The sequence below is a fragment of the Cricetulus griseus genome (assembly GCF_003668045.3).
Source record: "Cricetulus griseus strain 17A/GY chromosome 1 unlocalized genomic scaffold, alternate assembly CriGri-PICRH-1.0 chr1_1, whole genome shotgun sequence".
Classification (NCBI taxonomy): Eukaryota; Metazoa; Chordata; class Mammalia; order Rodentia; family Cricetidae; genus Cricetulus; species Cricetulus griseus.
Genome location: NW_023276807.1, coordinates 74,996,516 through 75,019,179, shown reverse-complemented (window position 1 = coordinate 75,019,179; position 22,664 = coordinate 74,996,516). Strand labels below are relative to the sequence as shown.

At 46.9% G+C, this 22,664-nt stretch overlaps 2 protein-coding genes and 1 long non-coding RNA gene across 19 annotated transcripts in view; 2 read left to right on the top strand and 1 right to left on the bottom strand.

The window, feature by feature from the left end:
• Nucleotides 1–5,891, top strand: part of Pdxdc1 (pyridoxal dependent decarboxylase domain containing 1) — a 62,856-nt gene extending 56,965 nt beyond the window's left edge. For 8 of the 11 annotated variants that reach the window (XM_027387894.2, XM_027387899.2, XM_027387897.2 and 5 more), the window contains 5 exons: nucleotides 219–340; nucleotides 1,111–1,203; nucleotides 1,290–1,386; nucleotides 2,332–2,436; nucleotides 2,879–4,496. In XM_027387894.2, the coding sequence (XP_027243695.1) occupies nucleotides 219–340; nucleotides 1,111–1,203; nucleotides 1,290–1,386; nucleotides 2,332–2,436; nucleotides 2,879–3,135 (674 nt within the window). In that variant the 3' untranslated portion in view covers nucleotides 3,136–4,496. Of the gene's footprint in view, nucleotides 1–218; nucleotides 341–1,110; nucleotides 1,204–1,289; nucleotides 1,387–1,485; nucleotides 2,287–2,331; nucleotides 2,437–2,878; nucleotides 4,497–5,586 lie in introns of those variants that run through there. The other 3 variants (XM_027387900.2, XM_027387895.2, XM_027387901.2) reach the window with 3 other exon arrangements.
• Ntan1 (N-terminal asparagine amidase) lies at nucleotides 5,010–20,081 on the bottom strand. Of its 7 annotated transcripts, none has more exons than XM_027387904.2 (10): nucleotides 19,916–20,064; nucleotides 13,976–14,078; nucleotides 13,834–13,899; nucleotides 13,479–13,587; nucleotides 11,823–11,896; nucleotides 9,319–9,372; nucleotides 8,873–8,926; nucleotides 8,035–8,132; nucleotides 5,641–5,754; nucleotides 5,010–5,318 (listed from the first exon to the last, which is right to left on the bottom strand). In XM_027387904.2, the coding sequence occupies exons 1-10, from the start codon at nucleotides 19,994–19,996 to the stop codon at nucleotides 5,142–5,144; spliced, it is 930 nt and encodes a 309-aa protein (XP_027243705.1). In that variant the 5' UTR covers nucleotides 19,997–20,064; the 3' UTR covers nucleotides 5,010–5,141. The 7 variants fall into 7 exon arrangements, with proteins under 7 accessions (XP_027243705.1, XP_027243703.1, XP_027243704.1 ...); XM_027387902.1 differs by lacking the exon at nucleotides 19,916–20,064 and adding an exon at nucleotides 19,848–19,866; XM_027387903.1 differs by lacking the exon at nucleotides 5,641–5,754 and having other exon boundaries at nucleotides 19,848–20,081.
• Nucleotides 17,008–21,459, top strand: LOC118239654. Its single transcript, XR_004772384.1, has 2 exons — nucleotides 17,008–19,121; nucleotides 19,265–21,459. It is a non-coding gene; the product is annotated as an uncharacterized LOC118239654 (long non-coding RNA).
• The last annotated feature ends 1,205 nt before the right edge of the window (nucleotides 21,460–22,664 follow it).

Here is a 22,664-nt window from a genome sequence, read left to right as displayed (position 1 = left end):
AGATGCTTTTCATTGCCCGCAGAGGGGAGGAGCTCAAAGTAAGGTCTCACTCCCTCTACAGCTGTTGAGCCTTCCTTTCCTTTATCAGGGGCTTCTACCTCTTCCTGGGGAGGAGGCCCCTTGGATATAGTCTCAGTCTCATAGTCAGAACAGATGGGTCTGGGCCTCCCACTGTCCTGAGGACTTGGGAGCCAGCCTAGCCCTGTTTCTTCCCCCAGGCCCTGAGTACAAAAGCATGAAGAGCTGCATTTACATTGGCATGGCAAGTGATGATGTGGATGTTTCTGAACTAGTGGAGACCATTGCTGTCACAGCCCGGGAAATTGAGGAAAACTCAAGGGTCTGTAAGACTAATCCGTGTTCTATACCTGGGGAATATCTGTTCACTTTATTCTTTCCCAAATGTTGCTTTCCTGAGAGCTAGGTCTTAAGCCAGGCAGTGTAGGGGAAGAGCCATGTCCAACCAAGCAATGTAGCAAATGCTGTGGCTTAGGCAGCTGAGCTTTGGTGGACTTGCTCACATCTGCAATACACTGAGGTCAGACTTCCTAAAAGGAGCTGTGTCCTAAGGACAAACAACACAGGCATTCCTGATAAGGGCCACACCACCAGAAACAGACTTTCCTGTTGGTTAGGTAATATGGAAGACCAGGCTACCAGGCTAGAGGTCAGACTCCAACCTACCCTTGCCTGACAGAGAAGCATGTGCCAAGGGTCAATTTGGGATAGGAAGGGGATGAGGAGGTTTGAAAAGAGGCCAAGAAGCTGGATGTGTTCACTGTTGGTTAGACTTTGGGTTTTCCTAGGCTTTTCCTAGCTATAACTTCTTTCTTTCAACATTTAACAGTGCTTACTTATCATTCAGAATATAACTACTTATTTCTCTTCTTTGGCAAATAAGGCCAGGCAACAAGTTCTATCTGCTTGGCCCTGCATGAGCTTTCATCTTCTGTTTAATTTTCTGTTTAACTTTTGCTCAAATATTTCAGTGCAGAATTCCATCTACTGACATACTTAATGGGAAAATGTCACCAATGCTGTTGATTGTGTAAGTAGTTCTAGGCCCTGGGCAAGAGGCGTACACAAACAGTATCTTCCTTGGTTTTTCAGCTTCTAGAGAACATGACAGAAGTAGTTCGGAAGGGAATTCAGGAGGCCCAGGTTCAACTACAGAAGGCAAATGAGGAAAGACTTCTGGAAGAGGTAGGGTTACTGTTGGAGTTTTCCAGGCTGGTATCCTGGCAGAGCAGGCTCAGCAGGTTATCCTGAACAAGGGTTATGTTTTGCAGGGAGTGTTGCGGCAGATCCCGGTAGTAGGGTCCGTGCTGAATTGGTTTTCTCCAGTCCAAGCTTCACAAAAGGGAAGAAGTTTTAACTTAACAGCAGGTAGGACTTCCGACTGACCTATGCCTAGATCTGTTACTTCAAAGTTTTGACCAAATGCCTTTACCGCCTAGTACCCTTCATGCTTTTATACCTCCCTAGATTCTCTGCCAGGAATCTGAAATGAGGCATTCTGCCCCTACTGCCATGTCATTTTCCCCAGACCCTGCTGAAACAGCGAGAAAGCAAGCAGCTACTCTACAGCATGCACATTGCTCTTCCTTGGAACAAGGGCATGCCTGTCCAACTGGCCCACATCTGGGGACAGCTCACCATGGACAATGGCATAAGGACTATTGTTTCCTGCAGTCCTCCTGAGTATTCTGTGCAGGATAGAGCTCCCTCTGAAACAGGAACCTAAAGACTGTAGCACACAGTATTTATTTTAAACCAGTGACTGGCTGTGTTGCCAGCTTGCTGGGAAATACCAATGGCTGTGACTCCTTTCCTGTCCTGCCAAAGAAATACTCTCAAAACTTGATGTTCCTTCTTTTGTCCCTTCTCCAGAAAGTAATAGCTAGATTTTCATGATAGCCAAGGATATCATTAGAGTTTCTTGGTATGGTGGCAGAAAGATAGAATCCCAGCATTTAGGAAGATGACACTGGAGGATCAGGGTTTGAGATTTTGTTTGAAAACACCACAAACAAGGAACATTTTATCTGTCAGACCTCAGCCTTTAACTGTAGCATCTGCTTGTTGCTCGATTACATTTTGCAGCTGGGTGTGGGTCCCAGCACATTGCACACATTGATGGAACATTCCTAGGAGCTGAGGAGCTCAGGGAGAGATGTGAGCAACTGCATGCAGGGTGGGTATGCTCCAGTTGAGTCAGTGGGAAGCTAAGTGGCTGATGGAGCTGGTTAAGACACAGAGCCAACTGAGGGCAAGTGACATCTCAGGATAGCTGTGTCGGGAGCTCCTGCCACTCTTTTCCTTTCCGGACAGGCTCTCTGGAGTCCACAGAATACACTTACGTCCACAAAGTACAAGGAACGGGAGTGACACCGCCTCCCACACCCTCAGGCACTCGAAGCAAACAGAGACTTCCAGGTGAGTTAAACCTCCCCACAGTTCACCTTCATTAAGAGAGTAAGAAAACCAATTTTATTCCTCTTAGGAAATAGACTCATACATGCTTCTGAGGTTCCTTATTTGTTGTTCCTTAGGCTCCTTTCTTTAATCCAAAATTCCATTCCCTTCACTGAAACAGCCATTCAGGCACCTGAGATTTAGCTCCAACGAAATGCCTCCATGGCACTCCAAAGGCAAGCATTGCTTTAATTGAGGTACTCACTTCCGTTAGGGTACCACAGAAGCAGTGGCTTGGGGAACATTTTAGTGTCACAGTGTTCTTTAGTTCTTACCTCACCTCTAAGATATAAGCCAGAATTCCAGCATTCCTGCCAAATCAATGGCCATGTAGGACCACAGTGCTTTTGTTACAGGATGTCCCCACCTGTCTCAGCATAGTTAGTTCATCTTGTCTCTCTAGGCCAGAAGCCTTTTAAAAGGTCCCTAAGAGGCTCGGATGCTGTGAGTGAGACCAGCTCAGTCAGCCACATTGAAGACCTCGAAAAGGTGGAACAGCTGTCCAGTGGGCTAGAACACAGCAACCTAGAGGCCCACTGCCCTGAGCAGGCCCCCAGGGCTTCTGCCCCCACAGCCACACAGACAGAAGCCCTGCAGAACAAGGCCCAGCATCCAGAAGATGACCACCCACAGGTAGAGGGGTTGGAGCGTTTAAGATAAAGCTCAGTAATACTGGGCTTGAGCCTGTATTGACTCTTGATTCAGGGAAGATGAAGTTTTATTGAAAATGTGAACTGTGCCACATGCTCATATGATAGAAATTTCTGTCATTTGTGCTAAACTGGGAGTTTTGCACACATACATGCTGGAAAACCAGGTTTTCTGGGGGTGGGGGGTTGGCAGTTATTTTATGTATAAGTAGAACCACCAACAGTTGACTATTTTGGCCTGCCCAACCTAGACATACCCTTTCTTCCTGCAGTATAAACACTTTGTACTGAGAGTATGTGAATTTCAGGCACCTTCCACTTGAAATACTGTTGTCTCTCATCTCTCTGAATCTAAACATGATAAGGTTGCACACAGTGACTCTCCGGGTTTTCCTCCATGCTTGTCTTATCAGGTCTGTAGCTCTGTCAAGTTGTGGTAGGTGCCTCTTACTGGTTGGCATCAGAAAATGGGTTTCAGTAGGACCTAAGTATCAGAACCCACTGCTGCTTTCTCTGAAGCCTAAGTAAAGACTGTGTACACAGGAGCTGTGGCATGAGGACCGTCCCCTGCTGCACCTTTTCTCCTTTATACATTCTTTGTAACATTTAAGGACTCATCAGTTAATAGTAACTAACTATAAGATCTCTTCCTGACCATATTTAAGTATATTTTTAAACACTGGTAATGCTTTTAAGTTGGTGCCCAATGTGCCCTGTGCTTGTGTCTATTTAGACAGAAAGCCCTCTGAAGGCCACCATGAAGGGTCTGTGTCTGCTGTGTAGCACGGTAAAGGCTGGAACAGCAAGCCTTTGACCTGCTTTTCATGACGTGGCTGCAGCTTTTCTTCTCACCCTGGGCCCAGCTTAGGGCAGAACCAGAGAAGTTGCCTCTTGTAGGATAACAAGTCAGAGCTAGCTGCCTAATTCTCATCCATTTCTATTTCCCGGGTACTGCATCCCTGCAGTACCTAAGATGCCCCACCCCGTGCCTTTTTAGTCCCTAAAAAGTCAAACAATGGAAGATGCTAAGATGGCAGGCCTGTGGACTGTAGTGTTGGAAGCCTTAGTTATACACATTAAGCCTCTAATTATACTGATTTGATGTGATTTTTTTTGACAGTTGCCACTTGTCAAAATGCAATCTTTCCATTTTTTGGGTGCAAATGATTAAATAGTCTTCCCTGTTTATTTGATGCAATGAAGTATAGCAGGTGACATGGGAAATGGGTAAATTATCACCTTTAGTAGATTGATTTTTAAATGTTTTTATACATTTGGAATTGCTACCTGGTTTTGCTGCAACAGAATTTTACCTTGAGACACTATCTGATGTTGGCTTAAATAAAGGCTCTTGAAATTGCTAACCATGAACTCAGTGTAAATCTTACTTTTCATCAGTTAACATAAAAGTTCCTTAAAAAACAACTTAGTAGCATCATGTGTAAAAAAATATCTCTGGCTTTGTGGGGTTGCAATTGAATTGAGGAGCTTCTGAGTCACACTGAAGGTAATAAACTCAACTGTTTCTTCCTGAACCTTTTACCGTTGCCTAGAGAACTTTTGATAGGAAGTTTCTTTTCCAAGACAGGGTTTCTCTGTGTAATGGCCCTGGCTGTCCTGGAACTAGCTCTGTGGACCAGGCTGGCCTTGAAGTCAAAGATCCGCCTGCCTCTGCCTTCTGAGTGCTAGGATTAAAGGCGTGTGCCACCATGGCCGGCTGATGGGAAGTTTCTAGGAGTAATTTTTGAATAGGCAGTTTTTCCTGACTGACCCCTTTCTGAAGTCACTGCTTTCACACCAGCGCGCCCAATGGTTTCTCCTCTGTCCCTCAAGACTGGCGAAAAGTTTATTTTATAGTGAAGCAAAAAAAATCATCTAAACAAATGCCTTTGCCAAAATAAGACTTTATTTTGAAAGACCGTAAGCAAGGAAGAAGTAAAACTGTGCAGATGTAGATTCCAAACCACCAATGGTCTCTATCAGATCAAAAAGTTGTGTTCTTTGGTAACTTTGATGTTAGTTCCCTGGAGAGATCTTTTCCCATAAACCATCTTCATTTTTTTTGTAGAGAAGAGCTTTATTTCCAGGAAACAGTATATTTGCTGGAGATGGGAATCTTTTTAAAAACATCAAGGTAGATCTAATATGTTCAACAAAGTGGGGGGGCTCAGCCAGAGGAGAAGTAGAAAGGTTCTGAAAAAGACAAGACAGTGGGCATGAGAGGGCCAGGCTGTATGCCTCCCACCCCTGGTGACAATGTCAGAGTAGCTCTGGGCTGCATACATTTACCAGGCTAGTCTCAGTGCTACTGAACATCTGTTGAGTCACACACATTTCGTTGCTTGCTATCTCACCTGTACACTACTCTACTAACCCCCACTGCCAATGGCAGCAGAACATCCGTCTCACCCACCGAAGGAGGAGCCGCTATTAGATGGTCTAAACCTTTTTTTTCTTACAGATGGGGAAACCAGGGTCCAGAGATTTAAGATTTAGCCAACCTGTAAATTCTCACCTCTAGTATTTGCTTGTCATCTTGCTGCAACCAGAAATCCACATGTGGAAATGGCGTCCAGGAATACGGGCCTATTCGAAGTTGTTCTGTCTTTGCATCATAAATGCTAATCATCTAAAAGAACCATTTCCATGACAGGCTGTAAGGACACTGCCCTACCACTGCTGTAATCTAGTTCCAAGGCTGTCCCCTTAGCTGATAAACTGCAAATGTTGACCTCCCATAATAACAAAGCTGCCACCACCAAATTCCTTCCCTGTTTGGTCCTGTGTATTGCTGTGTTTAGTTTCGACAGCAAGCCTACAAGAAGACAGCATGCTGACCTTCCAAGGGGAAGGTCACATGTCCAGTACATCAGCAGTGCCTCAAAGACAGACTGGTCTGACTAAAGCCTGTACTCCTCATGGCTGCACAAATACCACCTCCTACCCCAAGCAACTGGTCATCATGTAACATAAACAGCTCACAGTGCTGGTCCCCGAGTATGATGGCTTACACCTGCTGTCCAACACTCAAAAGGCTGAGCCACGAAAATCACCTTGGGTTCCAGGACAGCCTAGATGACAGTGAGACCTCATCTCACAGAAAGCATATAAGAAAGGTTTGTGGTTTTTTGGGTTTCTTTTTGTTGTTTGTTTCTTTTGAGACAGGCTGTGGTAGACCTGGCTGGCATCACACGCTGAAAGATCTGCTTACCTTAAAAGTGTAGAGCACCATGCCTCACCTGGTTTTGTTTTTGAGAGGGTCTCCTGTAGCCCAGGCTGGCCATGAACTCAATACATAACTCAATGGATGTTTGAACTCATCTTTCTGCCGCACCTCCCAGTGTGGGGTCACAGGGATGTGTGCACCACCCTGGCTCAGTAGAAGTAGATTTACCAATAGACCCATTCCTTGAATTCCCAAATTATGCTAGCAGTAATTTTCAGCTTTGAGAGGGGGTACTCAGTCTGAAATATATTCTATTAACTAAATAACAAAAAGAAGCCTAAAGTAAGTTCCAGGACAGCCTGGCTGCAATGTGACCTTCAGTCTCAAAAGAGAAAAGAAGAAAAGTTGGTCATGGTAGTTGATAGAGGTTGATGCAGGACTCCTAAAAATGGTAAAAACCTGGGAAAACAGATCTCTTAACTCCAGACATGATCTTACTGAAATGTTAGTGTTGTACAAACAAGCAGATTTCTGGGCTTGCTGTGGTGTGGGGTGCTGGCACATATGTGAGGCCAGATGTCCATACCGAGCCTGTGTCTTCAGTTGCTTTTGTAACCTGAGACCGGGTCTCCCCTAAAGCTGAAGGTACAGACTCAGCTCTCCCCCCGCACTAGGCCTGGAAGCATGCCCAGCATACCAGCTTCCTAAGTTGGTGCTGTGGGTCATGCTTATACAGCAAGCACTACTGAGCCATCTCCCCAGGTCCTATTTGGCCCAGGCTGGCCTGTACCTCACAGTGAGCGATATACCTGTCTCCTGAGTGCTTGAATTAAACATGTGTGCCACCATACCAGGCTCACAAACATCCTAGAAGCTGGGTGGTGGTGGCGCACACTTTTATCCCGGCACTGGGGAAGCAGTGGCAGGTGGATCTCTGAGTTTGAGGCCAGCATGGTCTACAGAGAGCGTTCCAGGACAGCCAGGAAGAAACCCTGTCTTGAAAAACAAAGAAAAAATTCTATCTAGAGACCCGGACACAGTTGTATGCTTGTGTAATCCCAGTCCTGGCAAATGTTGAAGCTAGGTTATATAACAGGGTCTTGTCTGAAAAGAAAAAGGACCTAGACTAGGAGTGTTCAGCGGCAGAGCACTTTGCTAGTGTATGCCTCTGTTCCATCCTGGCACTACCAAAACAATAAGGGATAATACAGTGCCCTAAGGAAATTCAAGTCAAAACAGGGTTTCTCTGTGTAGCCCTAGCTGTCCTGGTACTCAATTTGTAGATCAGGCTGGCCTTGAACTCACAGAGATCCACTTGTCTCAGCCTCCCGAGTGCTGGGATTAAAGGTGTATGACATCACTGCCCAGCTAGAAAATTAAACTTTTAAACTGACTTATTAATCATCTTTTGGAATAACTCACAAACTACTCTTTGGTGACTAGTTCTAAGTGTAGATGATACAGGGTCCTGTCACTCCCCTTCTCTGCAGTCCTCTCTATGGGAAGGTTAATGGGAAGAGTTCCCCTTTGTCCATAGATCTAGATTCTTACCACCTCCTCCATCTTTCAGGTAGAGAACTAGTATCTGGCACTTAGAACCTAAACTCACTCTTTCTTCCTCTAACCCTTAAGGAATTGGGCTGGGTCCTGGTAAGGAGGTAGCTACAACTTTCATCCATTCTAAAAACTTGAGGCTATTGGGTTCTGTCTTTACCCATCCCACAAAGATGAGCTCCTACTCACCGGGCCTCCTGCTAAAGCTCTGGCAGCACGAAGCTGTTCTTCTGGACCATGATCTTGAAAGGAGGCTCTGTAAATCTCTGCAGTCTTAATGTTGACAGCTGGAAGGGACAGAGAGTGACTCTAAATTGGCAAAGATCCAAAACAGACTTCACATTTTCACCACCACACATAGGAACCAGAAACAAAGACTGAGGTGATGACAGCCTCTGTAGCAGCCTAGGAGGACGAACAGCCCCAGAGGCACTCTGGACAATCAAGGCGTGTGGTTTCAATGCTTTGCTGTGACCACAAACACTAGTGTAAGGCTGGATTTTCAGCTTATTTTAGAGCTATGCAAATTGACAGAAAATAAAGACATGCCTGTGTCCTCATCACTTACATAGCTAAACATGGACCGACCAAAAGCCCTCAGCAATTTGCTAGCCTCAGGACTGGAAAGAGGAGCACCCAGGCTTCCTTTAGTTTGACAGTTCTGCACTTGGGTTGTGGGATCTTCATTCACCTTCCCCATGAGCACTGGCTAGAGAAATGCATGCCAGACCACCCACCCATGTGACACTAAGCTGCAGGAGTAGGTGTGGTGTGGGCATAACCTATGCTGTACCCTGGCTGTTTCTCTCCATAACATTACAGTTAGGGCTTAACAGCCTCACACAGCTAAAGGGTAGTCAAGTCAGGCCCCTTGCCCAAGGGTTTCACAGTAAATCTATAGGAGCAAGGATCCAAACCCACCAATAGTAGTACAGATGGGATGACTGCCTACTGGGATCTTTACTCTGTGACAGCCTACTTTAACCCACATCCATGTAGCCCTCCCTCTAATACAAACACTACTTACCGATGCCATAAATGATTGGAAAGTGGTTTTCATTTTCTTCCCGGTCATTTAATTCTAAGAAATGAAGGAAAGTATAAGCACTAAACAGTTCTTGTTCCATTGAAGGAAAAACTCAATACAGAGCCACAGGTGGGCCATTAGTAGGTCCTGCTTTGCCAGCTCTGCCACACAAGGGCAGCTCCCCAGCACTCTCCCCTCCCAAGAGCACAGAGGGGCCTCTGACAGCCTAGGAAGCAGGCAGCAGGGCCTTTGCAGGGCAGCATGAACATCATTAGTTGAGTAGGACCTGGTGTTGAGAAAGGAATAGTGGACACAAGTCATCCAGAGGAAACAGTCTCTTTGGAGTGTCTCCTATACTTCCTATCCTGATGGTAGAAGTTGCAAGCGGATAGATAAAACCTTCCTGAACCCTTATACCCCTTTCTTGATGAAAGAGCAGAACTCACCTGTCACACATAATGTCACTAAGTGAATGTCATCATCTTGTTTGTCAAATTCACCTACAATTAGAATTTCAAAATTGATGTCAAAAAAAAGTGTCCAAGAATGAGTAATGGGTTTGTGAATATGATCAACATACATTACATATATGCATGGAAATGTTCTGTTAGAATCTGGGTCTGAAGCTCAGCTGATCCTGTAACTAACTAGCATGCTCTATGTAATTGCCTAGCATGCTCTAGCACACTCGAGGCTACCGATTTAACCCCTAGCACTACAGAAACAGCCATGGTAGCACATTCAAGTCCAAGGCCAGTCTGTGCTACATGAGAGCCTGTCTCAAAAAAAGTGCAAGGGTGGTGGGGGAGGCGGGGGGTGAAGATAGAGGTTAGGCCAGCAAGAAGACCCAATCTTTAGAGGCACTTGTATTCAATCTGTGAGACCCACATGTGGAAGAAAAGAAAACCCACTCCCACAAGTTATCCTGACTAATATACTCAAGCTATATGGTACATGTGTGCCCTAAGCGCTAGCATGCACTTAGATGAAAAAGAAAATGAAATCTGTTGTTATGTGTAATTAATATAGGCTAATATGAATATGAAAAGCCTCACGGGGGCTGGAGAGATGACTCAGTGGTTAAAAACACTTACTCTGCTCTTGCAGAGGAACTGGGTTCAGGTCCCAGCACCCACATCAGGTGGAGTCCTAAGAGGAGACCAACTCTTCTCGAGTCTATTAGATCAAAATGAGGTGTGTGTGTGTGTGTGTGTGTGTGTGTGTGTGTGTGTGTGTGTGTGTGTGTAGATGTTTTGCCTGCATTGTAATGTGCTATATGAATGATGATTACAGGATCCCCTGCAACTGGGAGTTACAGACAGTTGTGAGCAACCATGTAGGTGCTGGGAATTGAACCTGGGTCCTCTGGAGGAAGAGCAGCCAGTGCTCTTAACCACTGAGCCATTTCTCCAGACACCAGAGCAAAAATTTTGTGAATGTTTTTGGACAAGGGAGCAGAAGAGAGTAGGTTCTGAATGCCCATCATCCCACTGTAGGTAGCCTTTAGTTTCTGTGCATGGCTGAGCTCATAACAGAGACAAAGATGGTCCAGTCACACCATATAATCTTATGCCCAGTTGCTTTTGTTAGATATAGGTTTTCCCCATGCAATTAACACTTCTTAGTAAGGTTTGTTTGAGGCAGGGTCTCACTATGTACACCAGGCTGCTCTGAACTCAGTGCTGGGATTAAAGGTGTGTGCCATCACACCGAACTTTCACAAGTGGTTTTGTCATGCAGTTTTTGTTGGCCTCACTATGTAGCTCAGGCTGGCTAGGAACAACTAACCCTCTGCCTCAGTCTCCTCCCAAGTGTTGAGCTGCAAGCATAGAGCTCCAGACCTGGTTCAGTAGGTAATGGCTTCTAGAAGCTTTGTAACTCTTCAGGACACTTGAGTATTTGATGTCAGAACTTCTGAGTTGCTCATACTGGTCAGAATTGCTGTGTGAGGTTCGGGGTTTTTGTTTTGTGTTTTTACATTTTCTTACTTGTGTATGCATGTGCATGCATTGGCATGAAACGAAAAGCACATGGGGAGATCAGAGAAACTTACAAAAGTCAAATTTCTCCTTCCATCATGTGGGTCCCAAAGTCCAAACTCTGATCAGGCTTGGTGGGAAATGCCTTTACCCAGTAAGCAACCTTGTTAGCCTCTCTGCCCAACCTTAGATGACATTCTTAGAATGGATTCCAAGAAAGGGAATAACTGAGTCCAAGGACATAAACCTCTAGAAGGGTGAAGCCACAGTGCCAGTTTCCTTGCTGGCAGGCTGCTCTGGTGTAGGCATAACATTAGCATATACCTATTTCACAATATACACCATGTTTGTCTCTTCTGACTTAGGAGAAAAGGCTAACAGTGCTATGTTCATTTTGTGAACGTAGCTCAAAGTATGTACTCACCAAGAATTCACAACTTGCTGCTCCAAAATTACTTGTTTGTAATTATCACTCAGCTGAGGCAGAACGGTCATGAGGCCACAGCCAGCCTGGGCTTCAACAGCATGGACTTATCAAAATGGGAGGAAAACCTTGTTCTCATGCCATCAGCACCTGGGAATGAGCTCCATGCTGCACTCTGTCTATACAGTTCCATCCACATGCAGCAGCATGGAGCTCATTCCCAGGTGCTAGACTTTGTTTTGGCTTGAGATAGATTTTCACTGTGTATACCAAGCTGGTCTCAGACTCATGATCCTCCTGCCTCTGCCTCATCTGGCTGCTAGAGAGCTTTTTTATTATTTATTTATTTATTTATTTATTTATTTATTTATTTATTTATTTATCAAGGCAGGGTTTCTCTGTGTAGTCCTAGCTATCCTGGAACTCACTCTGTAAACCAGGCTGGCCTTTAAATGAGAGATCTGTCTGCCTCTACCTCTCTGGTGTTTGATGTCACCTTTATACCAAACAAAACTAGGTATGGTATTGGAGGGGGTGGCAGACTTACTAAGAAGCTGATGAGTAAGTTTCTGTGACAGCTGCCTATCATCACTGAAGCCTCCCACAAGGTGCACTTCCAGCCTGCCAAGAGAGGGTTAGTGATCAGAGTCAGGGCGAGACATGGCTGGGTGCTGCTTTCATGGATACTCAGTTCCTGGTTCCCACAGACTCCCACAGCATGCAGTTAAAAACCTGTGGGTAGGGTAGGGTGCATGTAAGGCTGCCAAGGCCAGCAACAAGGCTATGAGGATCTCACCCAGGGCCCTCAGTTCAGTGGTACCTGGCCGCCTACATGGAACACTCCCCAACGTCTCAGCATCTCCACTGAGAAGGATCTGGGCTTTGACCAGTAATTGAGAGCTCGTGGTGCTCTCATCCCATCACACCTAGGAACCAACCACAGTGTGGCATTTTCTACCAGACAAGCAGGATAGAGCTGTGTCAGTCTGGGAAGTTTCACATGCTGGAGCCCCTCCCTAGGACAATCCTAATGTATATGCACACAGCAGGGCGGTAACAAGTTCAAAAACCAGAAACGTTAAACAGCAGGAAGGGCTGTGACCACTGTGGCTTTGCCACCACTATGCCAGATTGACCCTGATAGTTGTCTGCAAGCAGACCAGGAATAGCTAAAACCTGTGTTCTGAGAACCTATGCAACTAGTCTGGGCCAAGGCAAAAAGGAAAAGACATTTTGCAATCACACAAGTCAAAACCTGTGAAGCTAACCAGCCTATGACACAGACCCAGCCTGGAGATTTAAGTTTTTAAAAAGGGCTCAGTGCTAACCCGCACTCTTAGCACATGCAAAGCCCAGAGTTGAACTCCTAGCATACACACTTACACACACACAAAGTTTTAATTCAGGTTATTTTTTGAGACAAGGTTGGCCTGGAATTCACTATGTAGACCAGACTGGCCTCAAACTAAGAGATCCTTCTGTCTCTGCCTCCACCTCCCCATATTGGAATTAAAGATGTGTACATACATACCTTAACCCCTCTCTCTTTTAAACTGATCTATTGCACAAATAAAGCTGAGCAAGTGTTCATGAGATTCTAAGCACCTGTACTAGTTCCTTCAAAGGCTACCAAGAAAATAAGAGCCAAGTGTAATAACAGCAGCAAGTGGGCCAGTTATGTGAACAAGTGACAGCCTGCCCTCAGTCGCAGGCCAGAACTGAACTAGCTGTGTGACTCTGGTACACGACCATGTGTCAAGGGGTAAAGATAATGCTGAGACACAGCTGGTCTGGGCTGGTTCATACCCTACACCCATGCTCAAACTCTTGGCCGCTGAATTGTGGCACGGTCACTGCCAACCCAAAACAAGTGGCTGCTCATAAAAACACCCTCTGTCTGGGCCACAAAAAATTAGTATCTACGATTTGAAGATCCCAACTTTGCACAAGTTGAAAATCAAACTCCATTTAAAATTCAGCATAGAAGCCTACCATGTTGTCTCATCCCCTCATCCAAGCACTAGGGAGTCCGAGGCAAGCAGATCATGAGTTTGAGGCCAGACTACATAGTGATGCCCTGTCCAACAAAGAGTCCAGTACTGGCTTTCCCTCCGTGACTCCATCCACCCACGTGTGGACACCACCCATGCTCAAGGTGTATAGCATCCCCACAGTGTCCACAGAACAGCAGTATGGTACTTACCTTCCACACTCAGTGTGATCAGAAAAGGATTTTATGGCACTCATTATCAAGGGGACTTCAGCTTTGGTGTCAGTTCCATCACAATGTGTGAGGCAGGTTGCCCCATTACCTGGAGAACAAGGGTCGAATGACTTAGTTCTTGTATTCCCAATAGACCACCTCATCTTTAAACACCCTGTAAGACAACTGAAAGGGTCCGTGCTGCCCAGCTAACCCATCTGACCAGTGCACCAGGGAGAGTCCATGCAGACAAGACATGGCTTCCAATTCTACTCTAGGAAACTCAACTAAGAAAATCAGGGGTCCCACATGGTTGGGATAGTTTAACAGTTTCCTTCATCTCTTGTCATCATACCTGTATGCCTCAGGACCACAATGTGACAAGTAGTGGCATCATCAGAACCCAGAATGGAGATGGAGCCTGTTTAAAAAAAGAAATAGCATAAAACAGCCAGTAGGCTTTGGGATAAGACCCAAGGCACTGCTTCCTAACCTACCATCCTTTGGGGTGGTCACTGCAAGCTCTCTTTGCTGAACATACAGAAGGCCCTGGGGTCCCACTTGTTGAACAGACTGACCTCTGAGAAGTCTGGCTCTTTCCTGTTTAATTGAAACAGAATAAAATAGTTGTGTGAATTAGTGAGGCTTGAACTAGAGAGGCGGAAAGAGCCAATGTATACTCAGAAGTGGGAAGCAGGCAGGCATGTGTGAACTATGCTGTCCTGGCTACCGAAGGCTGATGGAGAAAGACAGCAGGAACATCCCTCTGACTAGGAGGAACTACATTATGACTCAGGATCCCAGTGCCTGGGAGGGAGACGCCCAATCCTGTATCATACATAGTTCAAGGGTCTGAGACTTGACCTTATTTTGAGACAAAGTAGTTCAGGCTGTCCTTAAACTGTCCAGTCTCCTATTTCACGAGTGCTGGGATTACAGGTGTGCATCACTGTTTCACAAGTATAAGAAAGAGGCAGGTGGGCGGTTCATGCTTACAGTCCCAACACTGGAGGCACAAGCTAGAGGAAGGCTGTCTCAAAGGCAAAGCTGGCTGCACATGGAAGGAAACACCTGTAGTGCTGACATGCTGACAATCCCAGCACTCAGGAGGCTTAGAGCAGCCTTGGCACCCTGGGGTAGAGGTGGGGGGTTGACGCACTACTAAAATGAACTCTACCTTCCTTCCAACTTGCAACAAATTCCCCAGTAAGCAAGCATAATCATTGTGTCCATGTACATACACCTGCTTCGCTCTTACATCAACTTCTTACCATTTCTCGCACCTGGTGCTAATGTAAGTTTGTGTCTAATTACTTAATAAAATCCAAGAAACCTGATAAACTTAATGATCAACCTAACTAATTAGGCAGTATCTTCTTTTAGTGAATTCCCACTGCCCGGATGCTAGGAGATAATTAAAACAGGACATGCCCCTCAATTTAAGAACTGAACTAGGAGATTCTGGGTCCAGAATTCAATCTCCAGCAAGATAGGGGTGAGGCACAGGAAAGAAAAAGATATAAATTAAACTGCTGTAAACCACTAAGTCAGGCTGGTGAGGCAACATGGTTTGTTGTATAACCTGGAGTAAATCAAGAATCCCTCCAATCTCATATTCATCACACCCCAGCCAGGTGACATGCCAGACACTTGCCCCCTCTTTCCAGTTCCTTTCCTAACCTCCTTTGGGGAGGAATTAAGGCAGATTTTTACCATGTTCACAACTGGTCCACCACCAAAGAGCAAAGTGGTGTGTGAGAACAAGTTACTATTTCAAGGCTAACACAAGAAATGAAAGCAAAGGTAACCAGAAACACCGAAGCACAAGACAACCACTAGCCTGCCTCTTCTCCCACTTGGTAAAAGCTGTTCCTAAATGCAGACTCACCTCATCACTTTTGAGTACATGAGAGAAACAAAGAGATGCAGATGCGTAGTACAGGAGTGTAAGGTGTGCATGACTGAGAAACGTGCATGTGTGAGAGGTGTGTACATATGAGGTGTACATGTGTATACAGCTGGAAGCCAGAGGCCAATGTCATATGCACTCCTGTTAACTCTACCTTGTTTTTTTCTTTCATTTTGTGTATGAATGCATGTGGTGCTACACACATGGCTTGCATGTGGCGGCCAGAAGGCAACCCTTATAGTTTTTTCCTCCTCCATGTATGTTCCAGAGACTGAACTCGGGTCATCAGGCTTGGCAGCAAGTGCCTTTACCTTATGTGCTGTCTGGACAGCAATACCTTGATGTTTTGAGGCAGGGTCTCACTGAACCTGAAGCTGCCACCCAGCACCTGGGAGCCACAGTGCTCCACCCCTCAGCACTGGGACTACATAAGCACCCTAAAGCCTTTTGTGTGGGTCCTGGGATCTGTGCTTGGGTCCCCGTGCTTCTCCAGCAGGAGTGTCATCCACTGAGCCAAGCTCCCCATGACATACTTCCTAAAATAGTAGTGGCCCAGTTGTGGCAGTGTCTCATATCTCTCGGTGTGTAATTCATGTATCCTCAGTCCCTTAACTTCCTTTCCCAAGGCGTGTGAATGGTGCTGCTTTCTTTGCTGGGGGTCAGCAAACTTTCCTCTCAGAATGACTACATAATAAGCCAAAGGATCTCTGCCACTATTTGGTGAAAACAGCCAGAGTTGTACATGGATGCGGCTGCATTCCAATAAAATGTGATAGGTGACACGCAAGTTTAATTAATGTAATTCACTGTTATAAAGTATTATTGTTCCTCTTACTTTTCTGACCACCTAAAGAGATGGGGGCTAGGAGTATCTCGGAAGCAGGCCCTTGTCTAGCATGTGGCCCAGCACTCTGTCCCACCATAGGACCAGGAAGAAAAGAATCCTTATCTACAACGTTAGGGACCAGCCTATACCTCTTACCCTTCTCCTCCAGCAGCTGCACTGTGAAGCATGAGGTGTCTACCAAGCCACTAGCAGAAGTCTGGGTGTGACTCAGTGGTGGGAGTGTGAAGTGGGATGTCCTGGGTTCCACCCCATGCAGTACTGAAAACTCTAACAGCAGATACTAAGGACCAGTGCACTGGGCCACTCAAGATTACTGACTCCAAGTTTCTCACTATTGTCTACCCTGGAACATACTGTGTAGCCCAAGATCTATTCAAGTCCCCCAAAGTCCTACTTCTGCCTCCTGACCATTAGCACCTACAGGGGTGCCCCATGCTGCAAGTGGCTGCTGTACTGAATTACACGACATCCAAAGTGGGGGGAAGAAAGCAGAGTTCTGGTTTTGACTTCTAAGCATGGGACCTGGGACGGTCACACTGTTTTGATGGGGGATGTCCTTCTGTATATTTTTCTCTTATTGGTTGATAAATAAATCACTGTTGGCCAATAAGGCAGGAAGATAGGCAGGATTAGAAGGCTCCAGGGCAGTGGGACTGGCCTGGTCAAGAAAAATCTCCCATAACACTTAGTCACTATTCTATCGCTGTAAAGAGACACCATGCCAATGCAACTCTTATTTAAAAAAAAAAAAAAAAAAAAGCATTTAACTTAATTGACAATAGTGAAAAACTTGGAGTCAGTAATCTTGAGTGGCCCAGTGCACTGCTCCTTAATGTCTGCTGTTAGAGTTTTCTGTGTTTAGGGTTAGACCACGGCAGGAAGCAAGCAGGCATTGAGCTGGGGCAGTAGCTGAGAGCTTTGTATCCTGGGCCTGACATGGGCTTTTGAAATGTGAAAAGTGACACACCTCCTCCAGTATGCCACACCTAATCTTTCCTAAATAGTTCTACTAACTAGAGGCCAAGTGTCACACATCTGAACTTGTGGGGCCATTCTCACTCAAACTACCACACTGTGTGTCTGACCCTCACAGCCCTCAAATTAGAAAATAAGAGTAAAAGTACTCATCTTGTTGGGCACAGTGTGGGGCCAGTTCCACTGTGGCCGCCCATGAGTGCCTGAAACCAGAAAGTGTTAAACCTAGGCATGCTGGTGAGTAAATGAGAAGGAGATTAACAGTAACAGTATGGGATTGCCCTAGTAACATCTATGATGGCAGGTATTTCACACTTTTTAGGCAGCATGGTGGCACATGCCTGTGGTCCCAGCCTGGAAGGCCTCGAAGATCATGAGTTGGCAATCAGCCTGAGCTAAAGTGAGACCTTCTTTCAAAATGGGGGGGGGGGGGAGGAGAACAGTATCAGTTAGTGTTCTGGTGTCTTCCATTTAAAATGTTCAGACTATGGTTGCTACAAAAAGGATGAAGGTGGAGGCAAGATACTAATCAGGCTTATTACTTGCTGGTGTTATGCACTCACAAAATACATGAAACTCACACAGGATAACGGCATGGTGGCGAATGCCTTTAATCCCAGCACTGGGGGAGGCAGCTCTCTGTGTTCAAGGCCAGCCTGATCTTCAGAGTGAGTTCCAGGACAGCCAGGGCTACACAAAGAAAAAAAACCTCAAACCCCACCACCACCAAAAGAAAGACAGACACACAGGAAATAAGCCAGGCATGGTAGTTTATAGCTGCAATCCCAGCACTTTCAAGGCTAAGGCATTAGTGTATGAAAGGCCGGCCTGGGCTATACAGTGAAACTGTATCAAAAATAACTAAGACATCCAGGTAGTGGTGGCACACACTTTTATCCCAGCACTCGTGAAGCAGAGACAGGCAGATCTCTGAGAGTTCAAGATCAGCCTGCCTATCTGTCTCAAAAAAGGGGCTGGGGGACAGAGACAAGATGCTACAGAGATGGTCAGTAGTTCAAACTGTTTGCTGAGAAATCTACGAGAGGTTAGGTGCAGGATTCGCACACATGCCTGTAGCTGCAGCTCTGAGGAGGGTGATGACAAGATGAACTCAGCATCTTCAGGAAGTGACCCTGCCTCGGAGGAATTGCACTGAGTGGAGATGAAGACACTTGATGCTGCCTTCTGGCCTCCCTGTGCACACACATGTAACCACACATATGTGTACATACATACATAGGTAATATACAGGGTGGTGTGCACACCTTTAATCCCAGCATTTGGGAGGCAGAGGAAGGAACTCAGAGCTGGAGGTAGGCCTACAGAGTTCCAGGCCAGCCAGGGCTACACAGTAAGATCACGGAAGGAGGGAGGGGGAGGGGCGGAGCAAGAAGCCAGGGAAGCAGAGGTAGGTGGCGCTCTCTGAGTTTGTGGGCAGCCTGGTCTACATATCAAGTTCCAGGACAGCCACAGGAAATGTAGAATGTAGAGAGCCCCTGTCCCCAAAACAAAAAAACACTTGTGAGGAGTCACCAAAACCATGAGAAGAATGGCTGTGAGCAAAGACACGACTTTCTACTTCCGTCTACAGAGCACACACCATCCCAAAGAAACGGAACAACTTTCCCGCACCACTGGGGATGCAGTCCAGACTGCAGCCTACTCCCCTGGCCCTCTCTGTCCTCACTGGTGGCCACTCGCATCCCTGCCACCCCTTTCTTGCCTGCTCTGAAAGGCACCTCTTCACTCTGCAGCCCTTTCAGGACTGTGTCTCCCCAAACAGACCAAAATCCTCGCTTCCGGGGGCACCGCCCCACATCCCCTCATCTCTGCCTTCTCACGCCGTAGTGGCCACCGAAACCAGAAGTTTCCAAACAGACACAGGGAAGAGTACCTCCCCTAAATCCTTGAGGTGGGTGAAACTTTTCTTTGTCATCAATACTCATATATTACTCCTGGCTTCACCGACCCAGTGACGGTGCCACAGCAAGGAAAGGTGTGCAGTGCCCAAGTCTTGAGATTCAAGGTAACGGTCACAGTCTCCTTGCTCCACAGTTCTCCGGGGTCCATTCATTTACCCATCGGCTCCAGGGGAAATCGGAGCAAGCAAGCAAGCAAGCAAGCAAGCAAGCAAGCAAGCAAGCAGACGGGACCACAACCCCCACGGCGGCTCAGAGGAAACGTCTAGGCTGCCTTCCCTAGCCCCTGGCTCTTGGGCTTCGCCTCCCCGAGTGAAAGCGGACTGGCCCCTTCCTGGACCGCACTGTGTGAGATCCCTGGGCGGGCTGACACCAACCAGACGGGCATGCGGGGCCCTTGGCCAGCACCGGCCTTCGCTGTGAGCCCTCTTCCTGGAGTCCCCGCAAGGAAAGAAGACAAAAGCCCATCCGTCCTGCAGAGAGGGCGCAGTCCTCCCGGACCCAGCGCCTCCCAACCGAGACCCACCCTTCTGACTACGAACCACCAGGCGCCCCGCGCCGCGTTGGACCCGCCCGAGTGTGCTCGCAGAGGCCTGGGCCCCTCCCGCCCCTGTCCGCGGTCGGGCTGTGGGACGCGGTGAGCCGCTCGAGCGCCCCGACGTGCGGAGCCCCCGGTGTCCTCGCGCTGCGTGCTGGGCGACCTTAGGTAAGTCACCTACCCTCTCTGGGCCCCGTCTCCGACGATCCCCCGGGACCCCACCCGCCCCGCGGGCCTGGGTCCGCTCACCTCCAGCGACGGGTGCTCTCGGACCAGCTCGGCAGCGGAGCGGGGCAGCCGTACTCGCCGCCCGTCCACCAGCAGCGGCATTGCCTAAGCCGCTGCCAGGCCGAGGTAGGCGCCCGCCCCGCCCTTCCCCGCCCTGCCCTGACCCGCCCATCTTGGAGGGCACGCCCCAACCCGCCGCGGGGACTGCCGGGACGAGGGAATCGAAGCTACGAGGAGGCCGCAAGGCATCACGGGAGATGCAGTCCCGCCTGTAGGCACCTTGTCGGAGGCCGTCTTTCGCTGCGGACGCTGGGAGATGTCGTCACCGAGGCTGGGCGTCCCCGCCTCTGCGTTTCCTCCTGGCCCTTCACCGCTCTCAGCAGAAAAGCCCGCCAGTCCAGTCACCCACCTCTAAACCGTGGATCTAAATGTAAACTGTTTTGTGTGACCCCAAGCCAAAGCCATCGCCCTGACATTCTCAGGTAGGGCTGAAAAAGATGCAGGTAAAGTCAAGTTCTGGCTAAGACAGGGTTTTCAGCCTGCCCGTGGTGTCTTCCTCAGCCTGCACTCCCAGCGTTACATAAATTACATAGCTTTTACAAAGTAGTTGACCACCGGAAGGTCCCAAAACACAGGAATAAGGTCTGTTTATTGAACTTGGGGGTCACAACCTGTACCCCAAGTCAGGTCCAGTCGCCTGCTCCCAATAAGCCAACTGATATTAAAGAGCCTAACTAAAAGTGGGAAGCAGAAAGACCATATTCAATATGGTCACATTGGGAAGAAGGACAAAGAGGGCCAGTTAACACCTCAAGTCCATCTTCGTGAGGTCAAAGTTTAAATAGAAGGGAAAGGATATGCACATCTAAGCAGACCATTCACCCATTGTGGAGAGCCAGATTCTAGGGGCCAGCCAAAGAAACATACCCTTGCTGCTGACCAACTCAATACAAAAACCAACCAATCCCGGAACAGGAAAACCCACTAATCCCTGAACACAAAACTAGACAAATCCTGAGCATGGATTCCACCCAATCTCTGAGCTTGTCTGAGTTCAATGATTGAAATCTGACCAGTTACCAACTTGAAATTCCTCACCCTGGAAAAACTGCCCCTAAGAAGCCCTACTGTACCTGTTCAGTTGGGAGCTGCCTTTTGACACTCTGGCAGAGACAGCCATCCTTCTGGATTCTTCCCTCCCAATAAATCTCTTAATGTTTGGGTGAGGACCTTCTTTAGCTCAAGTCAACCACACAGAACTGTAACACTTTCACTGAGGAAACCTTCCCCTAGGGAACATTGGGGAGGTGTGGTGGTATTGACTTTGTGGTGTTATTTCTTGGCTCCAGACTGCCAGGATACGTATCACAGCTGTGATGCTTAGACACACCAAACCAAGACTTTCTAAGAGGCCTTAACGAAAAGACAGAGGTTATTTCTGTGTGCTTGTCCAGAAACAGACTTGACAAAGCCTCCCTCACACTGAAGCCAGTGTCTGGTGTTTCTGGAAACCTGACTCTTCTCCCTGGGCTATGGTTGTCAGTCCTAAAGCTGTGTTTGCTGTATCCTGTGTTCTTTTTGTCAATTTGCCTGACTTAGCTCTCAGCTGACCTTAGCCTTTTCCCCCTGCAAATAGTATATATGATACTGTACTTTTTAAAAATTGAGCTTTTCATTCTTCCTTATTCCCCTTCCCTTCTCCCCATCTACTCTCCCCCTGCCCCCCATGTTCCCAATTTACTCAGGAGATCTTGTCTTTTCCCACTTCCTAGGTGGATCTATGTATGTTTCTCTTAGGGCCTTCTTTGTTACATAGCATCTCTGGGGTTGTGGACTGTAGTCTGGTTATCCTTTGCTTTTATGTTTAATATCCACTTATGAGTGAGTACATATTATATTTGTCTTTCTGGGCCTGGATTACCTCACTCTGGATGGCTTTTTCTAGTTTTGTCCATTTGCTTGCAAATTCAAAGACGTCATTGTTTTTTTTTTACTGTTGAGTAGTACTCTATTGTGTAAATTGCACCACATTTTCCCTATCCATTCTTCGGTTGAGAGGAATCTAGATTGATTCCAAGTTCTGGCTATCACAAATAATCCTGCTATGAGCATAGCTGAGATGTCCTTGTGGTGTGAGTGTGCATCCTTTTGGTATATGTCCAAAAGTGGTATTGCTGGGTCTTTGTAGGCTGATTCCCAATTTTCTCAGAAACCTCCATACTGATTTCCACAGTAGCTGTACAAGTTTGTACTCCCACCAGCAATGGAGGAGTATTCCCCTTACTCCATATCCTCTCCAGCATAGGCTGTCATCAGTTTTTGATCTTGGCCATTCTGACAGGTGTAATATGGTGTCTCAGAGTTGCTTTGATTTGCATGTCTCTGATGGCTAAGGATGTTGAGGATTTCCTTAAGTGTCTTTCGGGCCTTTGAGATTTCTCTGTTGAGAGTTTTTTTTTTTCAATCTGTACCCAATTTTGTTTTTATTGGATTATTTGAACTTTTGATGCATGGTTTCTTGAGTTCTTTGTATATTTTAGAGATCAGTTGATGGGGAATGTACTTCTGTGTATGTTCACTTATTGATTGTTGAATAAAGTACTGTTTGGCCAATGAGGCAGCAAGTTAGGCGGGACTAGGAGTCAAGGAGGATTCTGGGAAATTTAGTAAAAAAGTGGTGATCAGGCAGGAAATGGCACAGCAGGGAGACTCATACATAAACAAGGAAAGAAGGAAGTGGGCCCCCTTCTCTCTTCCTCCAGAGTCACCA